Below are 20,317 nucleotides of genomic sequence, written 5' to 3'. Positions count from 1 at the left end.
GGAGAGAAGGATGTAAACCAATTCATAACATTCAACGTGTTGAAATTGTAAATGACTAGATGTTATTGGGCGCAGACAGATGAAGTTACAAGGGTTAATTTGATACCTAATAAGCAACTTAACTAAGAGTGGCTTCATGCAAGGGAGGTCTCTAGTGGGGATGAGTTTCAACTTGCAACTTGCTTGACTGTACCATAAAAATGTCATATATATTATATATATCTCTTGGTCATAACTTACAATATATTTATTCATCCAGTAAAATTTTTTTAGTATTCATTATTTTAATAATGGAACTTAAGAATGTAATATATTAAATTTTAATAGCAAAAATATTAGAAGGCCAATAATTTGTACCTATATTAAGTTAGTCTCTACAATGAAATTGTAAATGGGTCTCTACACTTTAAAAATTTGTAATTAAATCTCTAAAGATAATTAAAATTTACAATTTAGTCTCAGTTATTCAAAAAGTGTTTGATTTAACAGAATATTCTCAATATATTCTCTATTTTAACAAAATATTCTTAGTATATTCTAAGAATATTCTGTTAAATCAATACTTTTTGACTGGCGAAGACTAAATTGTAAATTTTAATTCTCTTTAGAGATTCAATTACAAACTTTTAAAATATAGAACCAATTTATAATTTCACTGAAAGTGTAAGGATCAACTGTGTAATTTAACCATATATATATATATATATATATTATAGTTTATTAATAATTTTGTATAAATATTAATTAAGAAGGATTGTAAATTATCCATATTTTTATTAATATTAATCACCATTTCAAAAAACTAATATTTTATTTGTATATTATTAGACTTTAAAATTTAAAATTTACAATTTTATTTTTAAAATTTAAAAATGATAAAATATTAGCTAAAAAAATTTATTAGTCACAAAATTATTTTTATATAAAGACTATAGTTAAAAAATATTAGAGTTCGTATATATCACCTTCATATAAAAACAATAACATTTAAATAATCATTTATTCAAAAATAAATTTTGTGAAGAATTTATTGTATGTATATATATAAGTATTTTATGAAGAAGTAACAAAAGTCAAAGCCTTGAGCTGCTACCAAACTTTAGGAGAAAGAAGATGAGAAATTGAACTCTTGTGATCCCTCCTTATATAACAAACAAAAGCAGTAACAGGTTTGGAATAATGGCGGCTGCATCATCTGATGAAGGTGGTGGTGGATTCCCACCTATGACGCAATACTCATCATCATCATCATCATCATCATCATCATCCACCATGTACCATTATCTCTCAGTTCTCAATGATAAAATCAACGAGTTGCAGTCACTTGTGGGGGTTATAGCCTCCCCCAATCGGCACCACTCATCAATTCCTTGTTCTTCCTATTCCATGGCCATATCCACCAAGACCTCCACCATCCAAGATATCATACTTGCTTCCTCTTCATTCAGACTCACCTTCCAACAACACATCAATAGTTATAACAATCCATCATCATCAGGTACCATTATTGCTCCTTCTTGCAATAATCAACAATTAGAATTGCACCCTCATCACCACCACCAATCTTATGATTATAATAATAGTAATATCATTAGAGGAGGTACTAGTAGTGTTGCTAATCATGAACCTGCACAAGAAGAAGACGAAGAAGATGAAGAAACACTCCATTGGTTTTCTGAACCCTACAACAATAACAATAGTACTGTTATTTATTGTGATGATGATAACAATAATACTAAGGATGAAGATGGAGAAGAAGAAACAGATATAATTGAGTTGGATGCTGCTGATTTGTTAGCAAGCTACACACATTTCTGCCAAATATGTGGGAAAGGATTTAAGCGCGAAGCGAATCTGAGGATGCATATGAGGGCTCATGGGGATGAATTCAAAACCAGTGAAGCCTTGAAGAACAACAAGAATAACAAGAAGATGATGATAACGAAGAAGAAGAAGTATTCGTGCCCTGAAGATGGGTGCAGGTGGAACAAGAATCATGCCAAGTTTCAGGCACTGAAATCAATGGTGTGTGTGAAGAATCACTACAAGAGAAGCCATTGCCCAAAGATGTATGTTTGCAAGAGGTGCAACAACAAGAACTTCTCTCTGCTCTCTGATTTGAGGACCCATGAGAAGCACTGTGGTGATCCCAATAAATGGTTGTGTTCTTGTGGAACCACTTTCTCAAGAAAAGACAAGCTCTTCGGACATCTTGCTTTGTTCCTTGGCCACTCCCCAGTTCATGCTGCTACTCAACGATCATAATAACATGTTTGTGTATAAAATTTGGATACTTGTCTAGCTAGACCTACAATATTATCACTTTCTTTTACCATATTTCTTATCATGTGTAAGTACCAAATAATGTTGTTACTATTGCATCAAAATTAACATCAGTAAGTGAATTTCACATGGGTATATATGTAGCATAACCAAGTTGAATTTGTTTAGTGTCAGAAGTTTGAATCTAGCTTTAGCTTTATATATGCAGCAACTCATTAGTCAGCGACAAAGCGACAAACCTTTAAAAATAGAGTTCCCATTCACGATAAATTAGTTCTTAACATATCAAACTAAAAAATACTGTAAAAACAATAAAATATAAATATATATAACATTAGGGTTTAGTCGTGTGTATATATGATAAGAGGGAAAAACAATTTGTTATATGAACATACATCTAACTAATATAGTGTCACCTTAATTAACAAAAATTTCAGCTCATTTTGATAAGAATTAGTATTTGGTATATTCGTTCATAAAACACTTTTTTATTATTTACAAATACTTGAGAGATGTATATATACAACTTGAACTATATCGATCCCATGCCTTTATGTGTTGTTAATCACAATTAAATTTGGCGTATCTTACTATTCAAATCTATGTTGTGATGTGCATATCAAGTGCCCATATCATGACTTTTAACTTATATATATGTCAGGTTCAAGTAGAAATAAAAGTAAATTTCACTAAAAGAATTTTTATATATAACTCATTTAAATAAAATCTACTCCCACTTTTACTTTTGAACCAAACATAGATTTGAAATCCCTCACCATACTAGATTTTGACTGCGCCTAACTCAGAACACAAGCATGGAGTGTCAGTAAGTTTTTATAATACATTTTGACACTAACTAGATAGAAAAGATAAAATTTGCTTAGTTATATATATACAATCTTGTCTCATTTATTATTTTGATTCAGTAGAGAATCTTTTTCTTTAGGTGAATTAAATATAAAATAATTTGTCCTTTTGGCATATAACATATGGCATTAAGATAACGACGATTAAATCATAAAAATAATATTAATCTCTCAAATCATTTTTTTTTTTTCGAAAATTGCCTCGTTTGCGCGCCAACTTTTTTTCCACACAAAATTGATCCTTCTCCAAAATCATAACGCGCCCCGATTAAATGTCCCAACACTAATCTCATCCGTCCATTACAGAGATCAAAACATTCAACAGTCCACGTCATCAATCCGCACCTCACCCTCTCCACCAATCAAATCTGAAACCCAACACATATAAATATATTCCATACTCTTCCTTCCAATCTCACACACAACACAATTTCAATAGCAAAAGCAAAACACTCTCTGATCTCTGATAATGGCGAAGGCAGATAAGAAGCCAGCAGAGAAGAAACCGGCAACCGGAGACAAAGCTCCGGCGGAGAAGAAGCCCCGCGCAGAGAAGAAGATCCCGAAGGAAGGTGGATCTACGGATAAGAAGAGAAAGAAGGCGAAGAAGAGCGTTGAAACTTACAAGATCTACATATTCAAGGTTTTGAAGCAGGTTCATCCTGACATCGGAATCTCCAGCAAGGCGATGGGAATAATGAACAGTTTCATCAACGACATCTTCGAGAAGCTTGCTCAAGAATCTTCTAGACTCGCTAGGTATAACAAGAAACCTACCATTACCTCCAGGGAGATTCAGACTGCTGTTAGACTCGTGCTTCCTGGTGAGCTCGCAAAGCATGCTGTTTCTGAAGGAACCAAAGCTGTTACCAAATTCACTAGCTCTTAGGTTTAGGGTTTTTTCATTGTTTATTTGAACCGATTTCGTTTTGCTTTTCTTGTGGTACATGTAGATCCAATGCTGATTGTTATTTAAATGATATGTTCTTGTTAATTCCAATTGATATAGATTTGAGCATTATTAGATAAACGAATTAGGTTTAAAGAACATAAGAGTTCATAATCTACGTAATAGAGTTCAAATTGAACCTAATGAATCCAAATGATACACGATGATAGGTACATTGATGCAGTATATTTACAGTTATGTGGTAATTTGGTTAATCTATATCGGCATGAATATAATCTACGAATACAAAGTTCTTTTGGAGTTCGGTTACGGCATAGGTTAATCCTGCACTGAGAACTGCAAGCCCAGCCAAGATTACTCTCAAATGAGTCTCTGATGGGATTCCACTTGATGCGCAGAACAAAACTGTTGCACCAATTAGGACCTTCTGCCATGTTTTGAATCCCTCATAAGCTCCTTTACATGCAGAGCACTTCAGTGTGTGCTGTTCAAATCTATCCAACATCTACAAGATCATAGCAAGTTAATTCATGTTTAAATTCAATTGGTGCAGAATTGGTTTGTGGAAGGGTCGAGTTAAGATTTGTTTATTTATACCTCCCGTTTTGATAGGATGGTTGATGGTAATGGCTGTTGGCTGCTTGTCCCGAACCATTCTGGTTGGCCGTTTCCGTGTCGCCGCAGCCAGTTTCGGAATGCTAGGACAAAGCGATCTGCCTGGGTTGGTGTGAAGGTGATGTTTGTGTACTGTTTGTTGATGTCACCACCGTCTTTGGTTTCTGAAAGGAAGATTTTCTCCTGGCCTTGAAGGACAATCATATCTCCATCATATACCTTGTTTGATGTCCAGTGTTCGTACCATCTAGGAACCACCTGATATATGTATATGGCAACAGGCGGAGACAAGGTTACATGTAAGCAATAATGAAACTCGAGGCTCGACTTAAGCTTACAATCTGTTGAAATAAATCAGTAGAAGGGATAACAAAGCCAACGTCCTCAAAATCTTACCTGCCACCAGTTAGGCCCTGGCACTGTGAACTGGAAGAAGTTTCGAGCGCTGCAAACAATGGAGCGAGTCTTACCGGGTGCCATTGGGACATTGAAGGAACATATCCATATTACCCATTTCTGGTCCCCGACTACTGGAAGTTTGGTATCAATCTCAATTCTACAATAACAATAGCGAATATATGGAGCCAGATTAGCGACATATCAGAAGCTATTTTTGGTGTTTTCAACCATAAACACAAGCATAGACATTATCCTTTCATGGATGATGCTGACATCTATGATGAATGTGAAAAAGGAAATTATGTCAACATCCAAAGTAAAAAGTCATGAACTTACTTGTTCATATAATAACATGGTGCAACAAACTTGGAACTGATTCTTGGGTTCCCTTCATTAGCTCCGGCAAAGCCCCATGGGCCGCTAGAATCCATCTTGAATGGCAGAGGCTTGGCTCTGTCTCTCCTGCCTGTAACCTGTGGATGTTGATCACTTCTATTTTAGCAATTATGGAATTATTGAACCTAACAATATGACATGATTTCAACTCCACCAACTTTTTTGGTCCTAGGGTGAGTGATGACTAATTGACTATAATATATAACAAACGGAACTAACCATAATTTTCTCCCTAATGACAACTTTTTAACAACCGCATCACTTAATAATACTAAAAACCGAGATCTAAAATAATATGAAATATTAAAATATAAAGTTCCACCAATGACATCAAAATAAAATAAACTATTAAGTTCAATTAACAAACCAGATACAAATAAAATATTGATAACCAGCAAATTGACTAAGAATAAACAATGTGGCATATATAAATCAAGTGAAAACGGCATTATTTGTACCTTGTGGTGAGCAAAATCAATGTGAGAAGGATCGGAGACATTCTCCATTAGAGTATCATAGCCATAGAACAGATCACGCTGAATGTTCACCGTGGCAAACTCCGGCTTCTCAAAGTCATCCGGCAACCTAAACAAACACAATTTCACCATACGTATCAAATGAAAAGAAAAACAACACTCTTTGATCATAGCATAAAAGAACAGTGGACAACATTTTAATTGACCAAATTAGACTAAAGTTAAATAATGAATTTAAAAATTCAAAGTTGATAATTTAGTAACTAAAGACAGAATCAAATAAAGTTCATTACATTGGAGGATTGGAAGCATTAGCTTTCTCCCAACCATTTTCATCAGGCCAAACAAAGAGCAAACCCTGAGACACCATTGTAGGGAACCTTGTGACACACGCTTTAGGAGATTTCAAAGCTCGCGCTTCCGGTCCTTCGGAGGAAGCCTGAGGGATCCTAACACATGATCCACATCCATCAAAAGACCAACCATGATAGGAACATTGCAAGTTTCCTCCTTCATCAATCCTTCCTTCCTGCCAAAAACCAAAAACACCCAATTTTAATCCCCAAAAACTGAAAACACCCCTTTTCCTCAAACATTCTCCTTGTCTTGCAATCCAATTTCAATCTTCAAATAAGTAAATAAACAAACAAATAAATAAGAAACATGGAACCCAAATCCTTCTCCCAAAAACAGCATCATGCACATAAGCTTATATATTACTCAGACTTCAATTCTGGATTGTGAGATCACAGGTTTAAAAATATCTTATACAAACCTTAAGTTATGTATTGCCACATGAGTGAAAGTGCTTAAACTACTTACTACTTGAAAATATTTGATTTTTTTCTTAATATTCAGCTAATACAATAAATTAGAATAAGAACAAAGAGAGAGTATTTTTACAGATAAAGGAGCGAGACGATGGGGGCACTTATCGTCAAAAGCAACCCACTGGGACTTGGAATTATCGAACCAAACCACGATCTCACGACCCAGAAGCTGAAAGGGCGTTGGGTACCGAGGGTTCAGATCCTCCACCAGAGAAACTGGGTACCAGTGATCCTTCCATGTGAACTTCGAGGACGAGCTCTCGTCATCGGCACCTTCATCAATTTCGTTGCTTTCTTCAGTTTCAACCTTTGTTGGTGGCGCAGCAACACGTGGAACTGTTAGAGAGAGGGTTGTTCTGGTTCTCCGTGTGATGGAAATGGAGTTTGGTGCGGTTAAAAATGGGAACTTTGTGAAGGAGAAAAGAGGAAAAGGTTTTGGGGGTTTGGTTCTCGGTGAAGAGAGTGTTAGCGTGGTTGAAAAGGTTGAAGAAGAGTGTTGCAGTGCCATCAATGGTGAAAAAAAAAACGTTTTTTTTTGGGGCTTGAGGTGTTGTTAAGGTTTGAAGAGGGTTTTGGTTATTGTTTCGAATTTGAGGGAAAGGGAGTGGAAGAAGGATTGTTGAGTCGTGCAAGTTTTAAATGTTCATGTTTGTATTCTCCCCTTCCGCTCTTTTCCAGTTTTCAGACAATGTTCTGCTGAATTCAACACTGTCATTTTCCAGACATTTTTTATTTTATTTATTAATATAAAGGTTATTTGCTTATTTTGGATTATTTCCTCAATTCAGTGAATTAGTATAGCGCTTAATGTTGTGTAATTACTGGAAACTTTTACTTTATTTTTTTTCCCATTCTCATGGAAACAAAAAGAAAGAGAAAGGAAGATGAAAGTAGAAAGATCCAGAGTGTGTGAACTGAAAATATCGGTTGTGGGAGAAACAATTGGCGTCCACAACTTCGAAGAGAAGCATTCCAAGATTGATGCATTTGCTGCCATGTAGCATAATATACACGTTAAGTACACGTGGGCCTGGTCTTGCAATTTAAATTCAACTACAACATCAATACTTTTGGTTTTAGTCTTTGCAAGTAAAAAAATGTAGTATGTAATTATTCAATTTATCAAGTGAAAAGATGATTATTAGCTCAATATTCAAAGTGAAAAAACGAGTTCATGAAGTTCATTTTGAAGTAAAACTATGGGAACAAAAAGAAAAAACAATGAATGGTTGGTGAGCACGTTTTAAGTGTTGCAATGCTCATAGCGGTGTTAGATTAGATGCTGAAAATAGAGCATGTCACGATAATTTTTTATTACCCTTGTGGCATGGATGCAAGAACAGCCGTCAACGTTTCTCAACAACTACATGAAACAACGAAATCTGACAATGAGGCCATTGTTTTTGAAGCAGTTTAAGAGTTTTACATCGGACAGCATTTTCAAGTTTCAAGCTCAACGACTAAATTCTTCTCCCCTTTTTCAGTAATTTTATCATATGAAACCCATCATCACAAAATCAGATATATTTCTTCATGGATAGAATTACCGTCGCTCAAAATATTCGTAAATAGAAATGGTAGTTTATTCAGTCTCTAAGGTAGCGTTTGTTTTCAGGTACTGAGACAGAGACTGAGAGACTGAGACTCAGTATCGTGTTTGTTAGTTCAGAGACTGGTACTAAAATTTCTGTCTCTGTCTCCAAAATTTCAGTATTTCAGTATCTCCAAAAAGTAGGGACACAGGGAACTGAAATTTTTAGAGATAGAGACTGAAACTTTAATAACATTTTATACCTAAAATACTTTCATTTCAATTAATTAATTCCAATTTTACTCTTTATGCAAATTAAATTAGAGTTTCATTCTTATTTTAATTCCTGTCTCTCATTTTGCACCAAACAAAATAATGAGATTTGTTTCAATCCCTCTCTCTTAATCTCTGTCTCTCAGTCTCAGTCTTTCTGTCTCTCCACCAAACGCTACCTAAAGATATTGATAAATGGTAATCACACAACCTAAATTAGTTGCAAGCCAGAATAGTAACGAGCTTTGAGTAATTTGCAATAATGTGGCGATAGTATTCATCTTTTTTCTTATTACAATCACTCAAGTAACATAAATCCATACAGATTCAAGAACCTCTTAAAGAAAATATAAATAGCAAAAGAGAAAAAAGCTCCCCCCGTCTAGGTTGGTTGGTTCCTACTTCATACAAGATGATACTCAAATCTTCCAACGCCCAGCCATGTCATGATCCCCTCAAACCGTGGGGGAAAACGTTCCCTTCAGACAATGAGAAATACTCTTTGCTAGCAGATTCTACTACATCATTTTTTCAGAACAAAACATTATTCAACACGTGTAAAATTATTTTCAAGAACATGCACAACTCTACCCCGGTTGCAATGATTTGCATGCCATATGATAAACTCCTTTTGAAGAATAACCAAATGTATGTATGTATGTATGCATGAGCTTAGCCTTCTAACTCAAAACATGGTGACTCTCAGGCTTGCTTCATTTCTTCTGGAAAGTTTGATCATCAGGACCGATGTCACGTGAACCGGTGTTAATGTAAGGCCCTCGAAAAGTTGCTTGCGGCGGAAGCGGCTTTGTTGAGTCAATTACAGGCTTCTTTGAAGATCTGGGCAAATGCAATACAAACTCTACTATTGAGTATTAACTCCAATTTCTTTGCATCATAGCATGCAAATTGTTTGGGTTATTTTCTACTTCAGCTAACACAGACACCGTAACTATGCCACATATATTGAATGGTTTTAAATTGCAGTTTGAGACAAACATGATCTGAGCATGATTTGAAACTCAGCTTGCACCTTTCAAACTGAAATTCAAACATGATTTAAACATGCAAATGGCATTGAAGATTGAAAAGTGATTGAGATTTTAGTTGAGTTGACTTACGCCATGTAGAAGGGAAATGCCAACCCTGCTGAAGCAAAAGCAACAAGCCCTCCAGCAACTATTAGATTGCGCGCACGTGCCATTTACGCAACAATCAAATGCCCCCAAATAATTGACCAGCTACATTACAACAACAATTAATGCATTACCTATATATATAATATAACTAAAATTCCGAACCCTAGATGAATTTCAAAACACACCTTCAACACATAGAAACTATTGCAGATTCACAGTTTACAGAAGTTGAAACCTTCGAGTAGAATTCATAGGGAGCGAAAGTTAATCAGGTAAAAGACCTACCTTCTGAGAAGTGATCCAAAATTGTTTTCTAAACTCGCTAGCGATGCTACCAACCCAATCAGGAAGCCATAGCAATGCGCTCAGAGCTGCAGGTAGTGGAGCAAGCAATTAATTTGGAAAAGCTTGCGAACCCTAACCCTAATTGCGATCGGAGAGTGAAGTTTTTTTTTTTTTTTATCAGAATGAGAGATTAGGGATTTTGTAACATCATAGATAGATAGCACTTTCAGTATCAAAGTGTGGCTCAAGAACCCTAACCCTGGAGAGTGAAGTTAAAGTTGGAGAAAGGGGACACTTGCACGGGAACGTGATGAGAAGGCGGATTACCGTTTTTTGGGCTGGATCTCTCTTTTTTGGCCACAAGAATAATTTGTTTAAACAACACGGCCCAACATAACTCGCCAGGCCCGTGAATTTTCTCCATGAGTTACAGCTTACCAAAAATATTTTCATTCGTTTCTCTCTTTTATTTTTCAGAAAACGAATAAGCATGGCCTTAACAGAAGAAAGTTATTGAGATATAACTAATAACTATAATTCGTGATACAGCCAGCGAGTGAAGGTAAAAAATGGTTCACCGTTACCAGGTTTGGTTTGGTAAAGCTTTTTGAAGAGGTGCTTGTGCTTTTTAAAAGCTCAAACTCCTCATTTTGTGTTTGGTAAATCAAAAAGATCAAGTGCTTGTACTTGCAGCTTTTAAAAGATCGAAATACTTTTGAAAACACTTAGGATAGAGCTTTTCAAAGTTGGCTTGTACTTTTCAAATATAACCTCATATGTTAACTAATTTTTATATTTAATGCTTGCATTTATGTCTATTATAGTATTTTTAAATTTTAAAAGCTATTTTACCAAACACAATTGATATTGCTTATGTTTATTAAAAATTATTTTTAATTTGAATTACCAAATATAAATACTACAACTTTTAAAAAGTAAAAATTTTACTAAACTAAGCCTAAGTATTGTATCTAACGCTCCTCTAATTGGCTGGCAACCAATTTGTATCATTTGCACCCAAATTTATTGTTCTCATCACTACTATTATTTTAATGCTTTACTATAAGCTCAATGTTTGGAAATGTGTAAACATGTGAAGTGAAGCGAAAATTGGACAATAAAATTTTTGATGCACGAACGTAACATGGTTCATTCCAATGAAACACCTAGTTCGGAACTGAAAAATTTGAGTTTGTAGCAAAGTGGTATTACAATTCACCATTCATGGAAACCATAGGTACTCTTTAATTTAGAGTTGAGAGCCAGATTCACATATCATACGTAAGCACTAAGGTAGCCCCGTGAATATCATTAAGTCCAGCATGCATACGAGTACACGAGAGGTGAGGTACACCAACATATCCCTAAGAAACAGCAAAGTTTAAGGACATTCAAATTGACAACTGAAAGTCTAAAAAACCACATTCAATCAAATTCAGATTCTCCACAGAAGAGAATCCCCAACAGGCCAACTAACAACACAGCCATGTTAAAACAGACTATATAAAAACCTATATAAATTTGTTTGTGATCATCATTTTCAGATTTTCAATGGAAACTAAATTCACTTGACGAGCATGCTTTGCTGGGTCTGGCTTTCCTGCTGGTGCTGATAATCCAATGGCCTCCTGAAAAGCATGATGTGTGGCTCGGGGCGGTGAATCGCATAATGAACCCAACCACGGCTCTGTTGAACACCAATTGCACGCCACTCGTTCTGTATAGTCAAATCCAAGCACAAAGGAAAAAGAATTAGAAATGAAACCCCAAAAACTAGAAATATGTATCAACCAACAAAGGAGCCTTCAAGTTCAAACAAAATAGTGAATAAACAGTTATATTCATTCCTTCATCATCTGAATAATACTACAACAGACTATAATTCGAAAACCTAATCGAAAGTTTCTCTTGATTTCTACCAATTTGCATGACCAGATTCAAAATATAGAGTAATTCCAATGAAATTCGATCAACACATAAAAAAATATTAACATACTTCAGAGAGAAGTCGATTCTTTGGAAGCAGCTTAGCAACTTCGGGAGGCAGCACCACATGCCTGAACATTAATATAAATTAAATGAAAAAAAAAGGAAGAAACATAAAAAGTTGAGTCGATTGGAAAAGATGATGTAAACATTGAGAAATGTGCGCGTTACTGTTACCTATACTCGTAAGTGTCATCGAAATACTTCTCCGAGTACTGGATCTGACCCATCGTCAAAGCCTAGGGTTTTGTTTTTCCTTTCTGACTTTGTTCTGTTCGTTCAATCGTCCAAAGATAAATTAATTCAATACAAAATTCTCATCCAAAGTATCTATCTGTTAGAGAGTAACAGGATCTTCTCAAATAAAATGGAATTGAAGTTTGATCGAAGAAGAAAGAGAGAGAGAGAGAGAAAGCGAGAGCGAGAGAAAGAGCGCTTACCAGAGAAACGAGAAATGATTAACGAGAGAGAGAGAGAGTGAGAGTGTGTGAACGGAAGAGAGAGGGAGGGAGGGAATATATTTGTGTGGCGAAAAAATCAGTACAAGGGTTGGAATCGTAAATTCACTTCTTATATAATACACTGTGGCACTGTGCAATTTTTTGTTTCCTTTTTTAAAATAAAAAGATAGTAGTATTAAGAATTTAAAAGATTAACGGCTAAAAAAGAAGCATTCACTTGACTTTTATTTTTTCAAATTTGAAATTTTCCCGCTCCAACATTGAATTTTCTACACGCAAAAGGCGTTGGGATACATAAAAAAATAACGAGTGTTTTCCTCTGAGTGTTTTCAATTGATTTGCATCATTATCTTAAAATTTTCACGATTAATGTATTATTATTTGTTACTCATCTTTACTCAAACAAAATATTAATAACCTTACAAATAGAGTATTAACAGTGAAGACAGATAAAGCACCTTATCATCGGGATTAAGATTAAAACCGGATTATACAACAAAACCAAATGAATGTAACATCAAAATTTGCTAGTTGCTAAGAATCCATTGTCCTGCCTAACCCTAGCATGACCCTCATTTCAATTTCAGTAGAACCAAAACAAAAAAATATGAGAACTACACCAAGAAAGAGGAGTGATTAGTTTTCTTTTTCTTTCTCTGTACACCAAATAGATCATCCTATACAATGCTTTTATTCTACACCCAGCAAAACAACCCTAAAAAGAAAGATCCGCAGATGAAATATTCCTTTGGCCCTAAGTACTTGCGAGTGCAGACACCGGCTTCTGCAGTAAGGGAGTCTCCTGAAATATCATCATTCGGAGACGTCTCCTGTATTCGTTTATCTGCGACAAGAATGGAAATGGTGAGATCAAGGTCTAGGTTTAACGAGGAAAGATAGATAGTAAGGATAGCCGGACACCAAATTAGGTTACAAACCTCATCTTGGTCAACCCTTGTAAACCCAAATTTATTGGTCCATATTGATTCAGCTTCTTCCGCAGCTGGTAGGACTAAATGTTTCACTTTTAAAGAGGCAAGCACCCTCTCAATGCAAGAAAAGAGGCACTGGAAGTAACCCTATTCAGAAAAAATATATATATAATTTACTATGTGTAACTACTCAAATTAAAAAGTTTTAGGAAGAAAGGTATATAATCATAGCTGAAGTGAAAATTGAATAATAACCTGTCCTTGGCAGTCTGTAGGCGTCGCCACTAAGGGAAGCTCTGCCACTTCATGCCCGAAGATGCGAAATATTCCAACAGATACAATAACTTGGCTGCAAAAACATAAAATAGATTCCAAAATAAGACGTGGAATCAAACCAAACATGTGCATGCTTAGCAAAAAATCACACTTCACAATCTGACTTACTTGACAATGAGAACTGCACAGTACATTCCGCGAAAATCATAATCCCCAATTTTCCTCCTGTCGAAATCCGAAGAAAAGAACTGGGGGTTCATTCACATGTCCAGAAATGTTGAATAAGTGTGTCACTAGTACAAAAAGAATCAAGCGTTGCTTACCCATAAATCATTGCTGGAATGAAATCGGCTCTCGAATCAGAATTTATAGGACTGAAACGCTCCTAGGAAACAAATACCAAATCTGACAAGTTAATCTCTCAAAAAAGTATATAAGATTAACATAAAGGTAAACCACCAAATCCGAATGCTCTAGTTCATGATCTCAGTAATTAGTAGAGGTGAAAATTAAAAAAATTAATTAACTAATATATACTCACATGGAGGATAGCAACAGCTTCCGAAAGCAATTTTCTGGTCTTGTCAGAAGCAATAAGATTCCAGTTCAGAACCTTCCATTTAACATCAAGATCAGCCCTGGTTTCTAAACCTTTTTCTTCATGCTTTCTTTTAATCAAGCTAAGGAGGGAATCTGGAAGATTCTCTTCCTCACCAGCCACTAAATTTACCAAAGCAGCATGAACTCCATTGCACTCTGAGCAGCAGAACCAATTCCCTTCTGGCAACGCCTGGTAAATTACATCCATCAAATAAATTTACATGAACAATGCATAAAACTAAATTTCTCAATAAAAGATAAAGATTAAACAAACTTTCAAGATGGAAGTCAAAAAGGAAAGAAGATCTTGTACCTCTAGATTTTGTATGTTATGATCCTTCATACACCCAACATGATATTCCTTCTCACACTGCAAAGATACATCAATCAGCAATTTATGAAACAGATATTAGCGGCATAGGAATAATTAAAATTATGAAGGTTTGAAAATCTACGAGAAACACAATACGTACCTGATCACAAATCATCATAGTTCGGGGACTAAAGATTTTGCTAAAATATGGTTGCCTGAAAATTAAGAAACTTGAGCCATATATATATTTGGAGAAAAACAGGGGTGATTAAAAAATATAAAAGGAGCATGCTGTAAGATATATTAATAAATTTAGTCATGACTACAAGAGTTACATAGCGCTCGTGAAGGAAGAAGAGCCAGATGAAGAGAAGTTCAGAAAATAAAATAATAATTTGCTTAATTAAATAATACAGGATATTACCTACACAGTACACATCCCTCATGGTGAACCTGGTGAGTTTTAACAATGCGAATACACCTTTCATGTATCTGTGCTAAAGGATCAATGCCTGCAATCCTTCCAGCCGCCAACGCATTTGCATTATGCGCCACATATTTGTCTTTCTGAAAGACATTCTCACAGTATTTACAATACCAGGTATCAGTTGGAACAGAGGGGAGAGGAACACAATCTGCAACATCAAATTAAGCAAATATTAAGGGTGAGATCACAAAGCAGAAACATATTATTTAAATAAAGCACATGCCAAAACTAATTCTGTGTTCAGCCAGAAACAAGTCTTCTATAAACATAAATAGAACTGAGTTGTCGAATAGTTCCTAGACATGAATAACAAAAGACCAAAACATACACTCCATCTACAACTATATTACAAAAGAATCAATTTTATACACAATATGGAAAAATAAGTTACTAGGACTTCACCAATGTGAAATGCTCTTGGGCATCCATCGCAACACAAAAGATCCCCTCCATCAGAACATATACTGCAGAGGTCATCATTATCACTGGAGGAAAACTTCCGTTCTTTTAAATAATTGATGGACAGCTCATGGAGTGAGACTCCATTAGATGTGTATATGTGGAGGTAACTGCAATAAATACATCAAAATGTTAGAGCAGGGAAGCAAATACTAGTCAATTTTCTCAATACACCATACTACAAAATTTGAGGGTCCAAACACATTGAGATTTGAGGCTAGAAAGTTGAAGGAGAAAATTTGGCAAAAAAAAAAAGAAAGAAAAAAAAGAAGAGGGGCGAGAGAGAAGTTTTCAAATGAAAAGAGGCAATGAATACCGACAGCCTTGTAAGGTAAAGCCAGATGCATGGAGATAATCCAACAATAGAGTTTGAACAACAAATACTCACGGTTTCCTACGTGATGCCCAACCGGCATGAGCTTCAAACTGGGAGGGACTAATCTGTTCATTCATTTTTATTTTGTATTTCAAAAAGAAGTGTTAAATGTCTAGTTGAAACCAAATATATAGGACAATTACACTACATAAGAAGAAGTACCTCTTTGTCACAGCAGCTACAAACTATTCCAAAACCTTGCTTGTAACCATCCAACAGTCGCTGCCAACACAAGGAAAGCACATTCAGAAGTACTATAATTGATAAAAATAGGAAAACAAAGACGAGTCACTATCAATGCAACCTTTCCGCGAACATAGTATGCTACTTCTGTTCCATCTGGCAACACATCTGCTTCAAAGATCAACTTATGCAAGCGTAGATCCCTTTCAAAATTTCAGAAACGTATAAGGGAGAAAATAAATGTTGAAACAAAAAAAATAATATTTAATTCATACACGAAAATTGCACTTCCAACAGAACACAAATGCTTACTTCTTAGTTACTTTTCCGTCACTCTTATCACGAGATGTGCTGTGCTTCATTCCATTGTTTATTGACTTTTGAACCACAATGGGTTCTGGCGACCTGCAATAGTAAAAAAGTTCATGTTATACAATCATATGACTACATTGAGGCAAAGATATTCCAATCAGTTTTGTAATAGATATGTAAGAGTGACATGCAAATACATCTGTACATATGATACTCAAATAAATCACCAATGCATCAATGCCTGAAACCAAACTTGTCATCCTGCTAGTATAGAAACAATCAGAATATATGGACACATTATAAGCTCGCTGCTAATTAATATACAGAAAAGAAATGCTCGGTAAATTCCGACAATGGCCTTACCTATATAACGTATAATGATGACTTAAAAAAAATGCCTTTCTATGCAACAAATGTCATGCTTTTCTTTCTTAAATTGTTATAGTATTCCATGATATACTAATTATGATCATCAAGCAAACAACTAGTACCTGGATTGAACTGCATGTAAAACATTGCAATTGCTAGTGTCAGTTGTTTGAGTGGGGAGGTTAGGCTGGCATTCCTTCGACTCCATGCATGAATTGCATAATAGTCTCGACACAACATTGGCATCTTCAGATATACAATGATACAATAGAATTACTTGTTAGCCTGACTGGAATAAGCTTGCAAGCACATCAAAAAAGTACAGAGGAAATCAAACAAGTGAATCTCAAACCTCTGCAGTTAAAACAAAAGGTAGATTTCTTTATGGGGAAGCCTCCAATGACTTTTTGGATAACTTCTTCCAAGGTTTCTAATGGTACATCCAAACATGTATTCATGATGTCATGAAGAGTACTCCCATTCTCAAGGTATATATACTCTGGGGGGCACTTGTTTAAACGACTGGCATGAAGCTTAAACAAGGTGGGCGTCACAACCTAGTTCCACAAAAAACAAAGGAACTAACACACAATATTTTTAGACCATACAGTAACATAAAAGTGTATCTTCATTTTACTTACCTCAACACCATGGCAATCCTCACAATGGCACACAATCCCATTGCCATTAATCACTCCCCGAAGCTCTGCTTCTCCAGCCTTGATTGCCTGAAAATTTCTCAAATTTAGACACTCGCATTTTCAACAGCAATACTCATATCTCAAGAAGAGAGCCCACACAATAAGAAGGAAAATCAGCCAACACCTTCACACTGCGAGCATAATTCACTGCCAAACCCTCAAGAATCCCCGTGGCTAGAAGCTCCTTCAGACTTGTTGGGCACCTCTTAGTACTAGCCTTGGACACAGCAACCAATGCACCATCTTCAATTTCCTCCTTGACATCATCACCAACTTCAACATCCTTGCCACTATCATTAGCACGCTTCTTATTATTACCACCAACTTCAACAGCTTCGGCATTGTTATTTACCTTATCATTCCCATCCTTTGCGCCACTAACATCATCTTCCAACTTTCTCTTTAGTAGAGACCTAGTAAACCTCCTAAATGGCTTCTCCATAGAAACAACAGAACCCTTCAAACTACCACCACTATCACCTGTAATTGAAACAGGTGTTGCCCCACCAACAACACCATCTTCCTTAGAACAACATACCTCACCACCCTCCTTTGCGTCACCTTCACAACCAACCTTCTCCGTTTCATCCACCACCACCATAACACCTTCATTCTTTAGTTCCTCCACATCAACAACATCACTCTTTGCCTCCTCTTCACTCATAACATCACCTCTACCACCACCATCTTCGCTTTTCACCACCCCACAATTCAAGTCCTCACTTTTCGGCTCGCTCTTGTTCCCTTCCCCCGAACTTGACTTCCTGGACCGCTTTTTGACCGGGCTTTTCACGACCTGAACCGCATTCCCGTTCTTGGAGGCCCTGGTCCGGCCCAGTGACCCACAGATCTCGGATTGAGCTTTCATGGCGAATGCAAACTCTCTCTTGAGACCCGTCCGGATACTAGACAGCACCAGGAACTGCTCCGAATCCGCACAGTTCGCCATGGACGCGCACGCACACACTACAGTATCAACTTCAGCTAGCCCCTGAAATCTAATTGGAGTATGAGCTAAGACCCTAAACTAAGAAATCATAAAGTTCAAACCTTATCGAAAATGGTAGCTCTTCCTACTCCCGTTGACCTTATCTGAGCAGGAATCGTAAAATTAAAAGCTTGGCAAACAAATTAGGGTTTCTAGAAATTGCTAAATTAGGGAACTTGGTTGACGAAGAGAAAAGGAAACAGAGAGAAAGAGGGAGAGATTGTGTTCTGTGAGGTTTGAATTGAGAACAGTGAAGTGTGAAGGTTGGATTGGTTACCTTCAAGAAGGAAGAAGAGGAAAACGAAAATGAGAAGCATTTTATTTTTGGAATGACGAAAATAACCCTGCGATGTTCAAAGCAAAACGTGTTTGGTGTTGTCTTTTTCCGTCTTTGCGATCGTGTTTTGTGTCATTGTGGATATACATAGGCGCCATTTTTTATTCTTTTCTCCAATTTTTTTGTATTTTTGTTTTACTTTGACTTGCGTTTAGAATTTTAGATCTCAGTTGACGCATTTACTGACATCACTATTTTCTTTTCACATTCTTTGATTAGAATTACAATTATAAAAAAACCTTAAATTAAAGATGACAGGGTCAAGAGCGTAATGTATTATTTGCGTACCTCTGACAATTTTTTTTAAATGTATTTCAAAGCGCTAAAATATATATTATTTTTAAATTTAAAGTTCTCATGTGCCACTAGTGTGAAACTGCTACTTACATAGTTAATATTAATACCATCTTATTAGTAAAACATAGTAAAGCAAGCAATTTAGTTTTTGTTCGGAATAGAACATTGTTTCTAACCTCTAAGCTTTTGTAACATTTTTCATCATACAACGTCCAACTTTATATATATATATATATTTTGGTATTAACATCCAAATTTGTATATATTATCGCCGAAAATCAAATTAATCCTGTTCTTTTTGGGGGATGAACAATCCTGTTTTTCGTTTTTCTTTTTGATAGTTACCTTTTGGATTGAGTTTGTATTGGAACAAAAAATCCCAGACCCAACTCAATTGTTTGTATTCTATCTATCATGGAAATTCCATGCAACAAATTGCAACTTTGTTATTGGGCTAAGGACCCGTTGCAATACCACTTATTAGTGCTTATGGAACAAATTTTAGTGTCCAAAAAACAGAAAAGAACAAGTTCTTTCTTCGGATTAGCTCCTCGATTAGCCGCAGCCCTTCTTTCCTTTTCTCATTAATTTATTGAATGATGTGGAAAGAATATTGGTAAAGAGAAAAGTGGTGTTGGGGGGTTGGCTTGGCATGTGAGACTCACCATATATAGGAAAACCCAGAAGGAATATAATAGTATGTTTTCATTTATTGGGCTTTGCTCATTCATTCTAAATGCTACAAGCAAAGAACATTTTTGCTTGTAAGTTTCATGTTATAAAACTCCAAAAGAAGAAATTAAAGCATATAAGAGCATACATCTCCAATAATCCATGGCTAATGGTTCAAGCTGTGGCCAAATATGGATGAATTTAAAAGTGAAATGAGTTGGTTCAAGGCAAGGATGCGGTTCAAGGTTTTAGCTGTGGAAGTTTGATAGAGTGTAATAATCATTACTAGTTTTTTTTTTATTCACATGTGTTCAATGTAACTCTTCTAGTTGCAATTATGTTGAACATAAAACAAATAAAATCATACTATTAAAATTGATCTTCCATTAAATATTATTTTCTGAGTTTAAATACTTATCTATTGCAAGGGTATTTTATGTATAGCTGCCTTGAGTTCCACTTTCAGATTATATAACTTAGATAAATTGAATAAAAATTAAAGATGTAACAATATTGTATTTATGTCAAAGACTTGGTTAAGATCATTTAAGAAAATAATAAAAAA

At 35.6% G+C, this 20,317-nt stretch overlaps 6 protein-coding genes across 6 annotated transcripts; 2 read left to right on the top strand and 4 right to left on the bottom strand.

The window, feature by feature from the left end:
* Positions 1-1,147: 1,147 nt before the first annotated feature.
* Positions 1,148-2,426, top strand: LOC112769206 (uncharacterized). The gene has a single exon (XM_025813668.3). The coding sequence runs from the start codon at positions 1,180-1,182 to the stop codon at positions 2,263-2,265; it is 1,086 nt and encodes a 361-aa protein (XP_025669453.1). The 5' UTR covers positions 1,148-1,179; the 3' UTR covers positions 2,266-2,426.
* Positions 2,427-3,618: 1,192 nt separating this feature from the next.
* On the top strand, positions 3,619-4,149 carry LOC112785204 (histone H2B.3). Its single transcript, XM_025828653.3, has one exon. It carries the CDS (start codon positions 3,619-3,621, stop codon positions 4,036-4,038), a length of 420 nt encoding a protein of 139 aa, XP_025684438.1. The 3' UTR covers positions 4,039-4,149.
* A 65-nt stretch (positions 4,150-4,214) lies between these two features.
* On the bottom strand, positions 4,215-7,764 carry LOC112785193 (pheophorbide a oxygenase, chloroplastic). Its single transcript, XM_025828646.3, has 7 exons — positions 6,849-7,764; positions 6,239-6,474; positions 5,928-6,054; positions 5,410-5,546; positions 5,071-5,230; positions 4,657-4,932; positions 4,215-4,564 (listed from the first exon to the last, which is right to left on the bottom strand). Exons 1-7 carry the CDS (start codon positions 7,281-7,283, stop codon positions 4,310-4,312), a joined length of 1,626 nt encoding a protein of 541 aa, XP_025684431.1. The 5' UTR covers positions 7,284-7,764; the 3' UTR covers positions 4,215-4,309.
* Positions 7,765-8,812: 1,048 nt separating this feature from the next.
* On the bottom strand, positions 8,813-10,370 carry LOC112785181 (uncharacterized). The gene is made up of 3 exons (XM_025828629.2): positions 10,004-10,370; positions 9,701-9,820; positions 8,813-9,419 (listed from the first exon to the last, which is right to left on the bottom strand). The coding sequence occupies exons 2-3, from the start codon at positions 9,781-9,783 to the stop codon at positions 9,293-9,295; spliced, it is 210 nt and encodes a 69-aa protein (XP_025684414.1). The 5' UTR covers positions 9,784-9,820; positions 10,004-10,370; the 3' UTR covers positions 8,813-9,292.
* An 854-nt stretch (positions 10,371-11,224) lies between these two features.
* On the bottom strand, positions 11,225-12,605 carry LOC112785171 (cyclin-dependent kinases regulatory subunit 1). The gene is made up of 4 exons (XM_025828619.3): positions 12,430-12,605; positions 12,167-12,260; positions 12,000-12,060; positions 11,225-11,720 (listed from the first exon to the last, which is right to left on the bottom strand). The coding sequence occupies exons 2-4, from the start codon at positions 12,217-12,219 to the stop codon at positions 11,568-11,570; spliced, it is 267 nt and encodes an 88-aa protein (XP_025684404.1). The 5' UTR covers positions 12,220-12,260; positions 12,430-12,605; the 3' UTR covers positions 11,225-11,567.
* Positions 12,606-12,898: 293 nt separating this feature from the next.
* LOC112785162 (uncharacterized) lies at positions 12,899-18,841 on the bottom strand. Its single transcript, XM_025828608.3, has 18 exons — positions 17,583-18,841; positions 17,399-17,485; positions 17,110-17,314; positions 16,880-17,003; positions 16,389-16,481; positions 16,198-16,279; positions 16,056-16,115; positions 15,906-15,958; positions 15,461-15,627; positions 14,996-15,206; positions 14,732-14,786; positions 14,572-14,628; positions 14,200-14,448; positions 13,982-14,043; positions 13,827-13,883; positions 13,638-13,731; positions 13,389-13,529; positions 12,899-13,294 (listed from the first exon to the last, which is right to left on the bottom strand). The coding sequence occupies exons 1-18, from the start codon at positions 18,405-18,407 to the stop codon at positions 13,205-13,207; spliced, it is 2,712 nt and encodes a 903-aa protein (XP_025684393.1). The 5' UTR covers positions 18,408-18,841; the 3' UTR covers positions 12,899-13,204.
* Positions 18,842-20,317: the final 1,476 nt, after the last annotated feature.

The sequence above is a fragment of the Arachis hypogaea genome, chromosome 3 (genome assembly GCF_003086295.3).
Source record: "Arachis hypogaea cultivar Tifrunner chromosome 3, arahy.Tifrunner.gnm2.J5K5, whole genome shotgun sequence".
In the NCBI taxonomy this organism is placed as follows: domain Eukaryota; kingdom Viridiplantae; phylum Streptophyta; class Magnoliopsida; order Fabales; family Fabaceae; genus Arachis; species Arachis hypogaea.
This window is presented reverse-complemented; position numbering and strand designations above follow the sequence as displayed.

Excerpts from the sequence above, each read along its gene's own strand:
- LOC112785181 (XM_025828629.2), bottom strand. The coding sequence starts at position 9,783 with ATGGCACGTGCGCGCAATCTAATAGTTGCTGGAGGGCTTGTTGCTTTT. Across the intron at positions 9,420-9,700 it reads GCATTTCCCTTCTACATGGC|ATCTTCAAAGAAGCCTGTAA; the intron begins GTAAGTCAACTC and ends GCATTTGCCCAG.
- LOC112769206 (XM_025813668.3), top strand. The coding sequence starts at position 1,180 with ATGGCGGCTGCATCATCTGATGAAGGTGGTGGTGGATTCCCACCTATG.
- LOC112785204 (XM_025828653.3), top strand. The coding sequence starts at position 3,619 with ATGGCGAAGGCAGATAAGAAGCCAGCAGAGAAGAAACCGGCAACCGGA.
- LOC112785193 (XM_025828646.3), bottom strand. The coding sequence starts at position 7,283 with ATGGCACTGCAACACTCTTCTTCAACCTTTTCAACCACGCTAACACTC. Across the intron at positions 6,475-6,848 it reads ATCGTCTCGCTCCTTTATCT|GAAGGAAGGATTGATGAAGG; the intron begins GTAAAAATACTC and ends GGTTTTTGGCAG. Across the intron at positions 6,055-6,238 it reads AATGCTTCCAATCCTCCAAT|GTTGCCGGATGACTTTGAGA; the intron begins GTAATGAACTTT and ends GTGTTTGTTTAG.
- LOC112785162 (XM_025828608.3), bottom strand. The coding sequence starts at position 18,407 with ATGGCGAACTGTGCGGATTCGGAGCAGTTCCTGGTGCTGTCTAGTATC. Across the intron at positions 14,044-14,199 it reads AAGCTGTTGCTATCCTCCAT|GAGCGTTTCAGTCCTATAAA; the intron begins GTGAGTATATAT and ends TTTGTTTCCTAG. Across the intron at positions 13,295-13,388 it reads CAAGGGTTGACCAAGATGAG|ATAAACGAATACAGGAGACG; the intron begins GTTTGTAACCTA and ends TTCTTGTCGCAG.
- LOC112785171 (XM_025828619.3), bottom strand. The coding sequence starts at position 12,219 with ATGGGTCAGATCCAGTACTCGGAGAAGTATTTCGATGACACTTACGAG. Across the intron at positions 12,061-12,166 it reads GATGACACTTACGAGTATAG|GCATGTGGTGCTGCCTCCCG; the intron begins GTAACAGTAACG and ends ATTAATGTTCAG. Across the intron at positions 11,721-11,999 it reads AGAATCGACTTCTCTCTGAA|AACGAGTGGCGTGCAATTGG; the intron begins GTATGTTAATAT and ends TTGACTATACAG.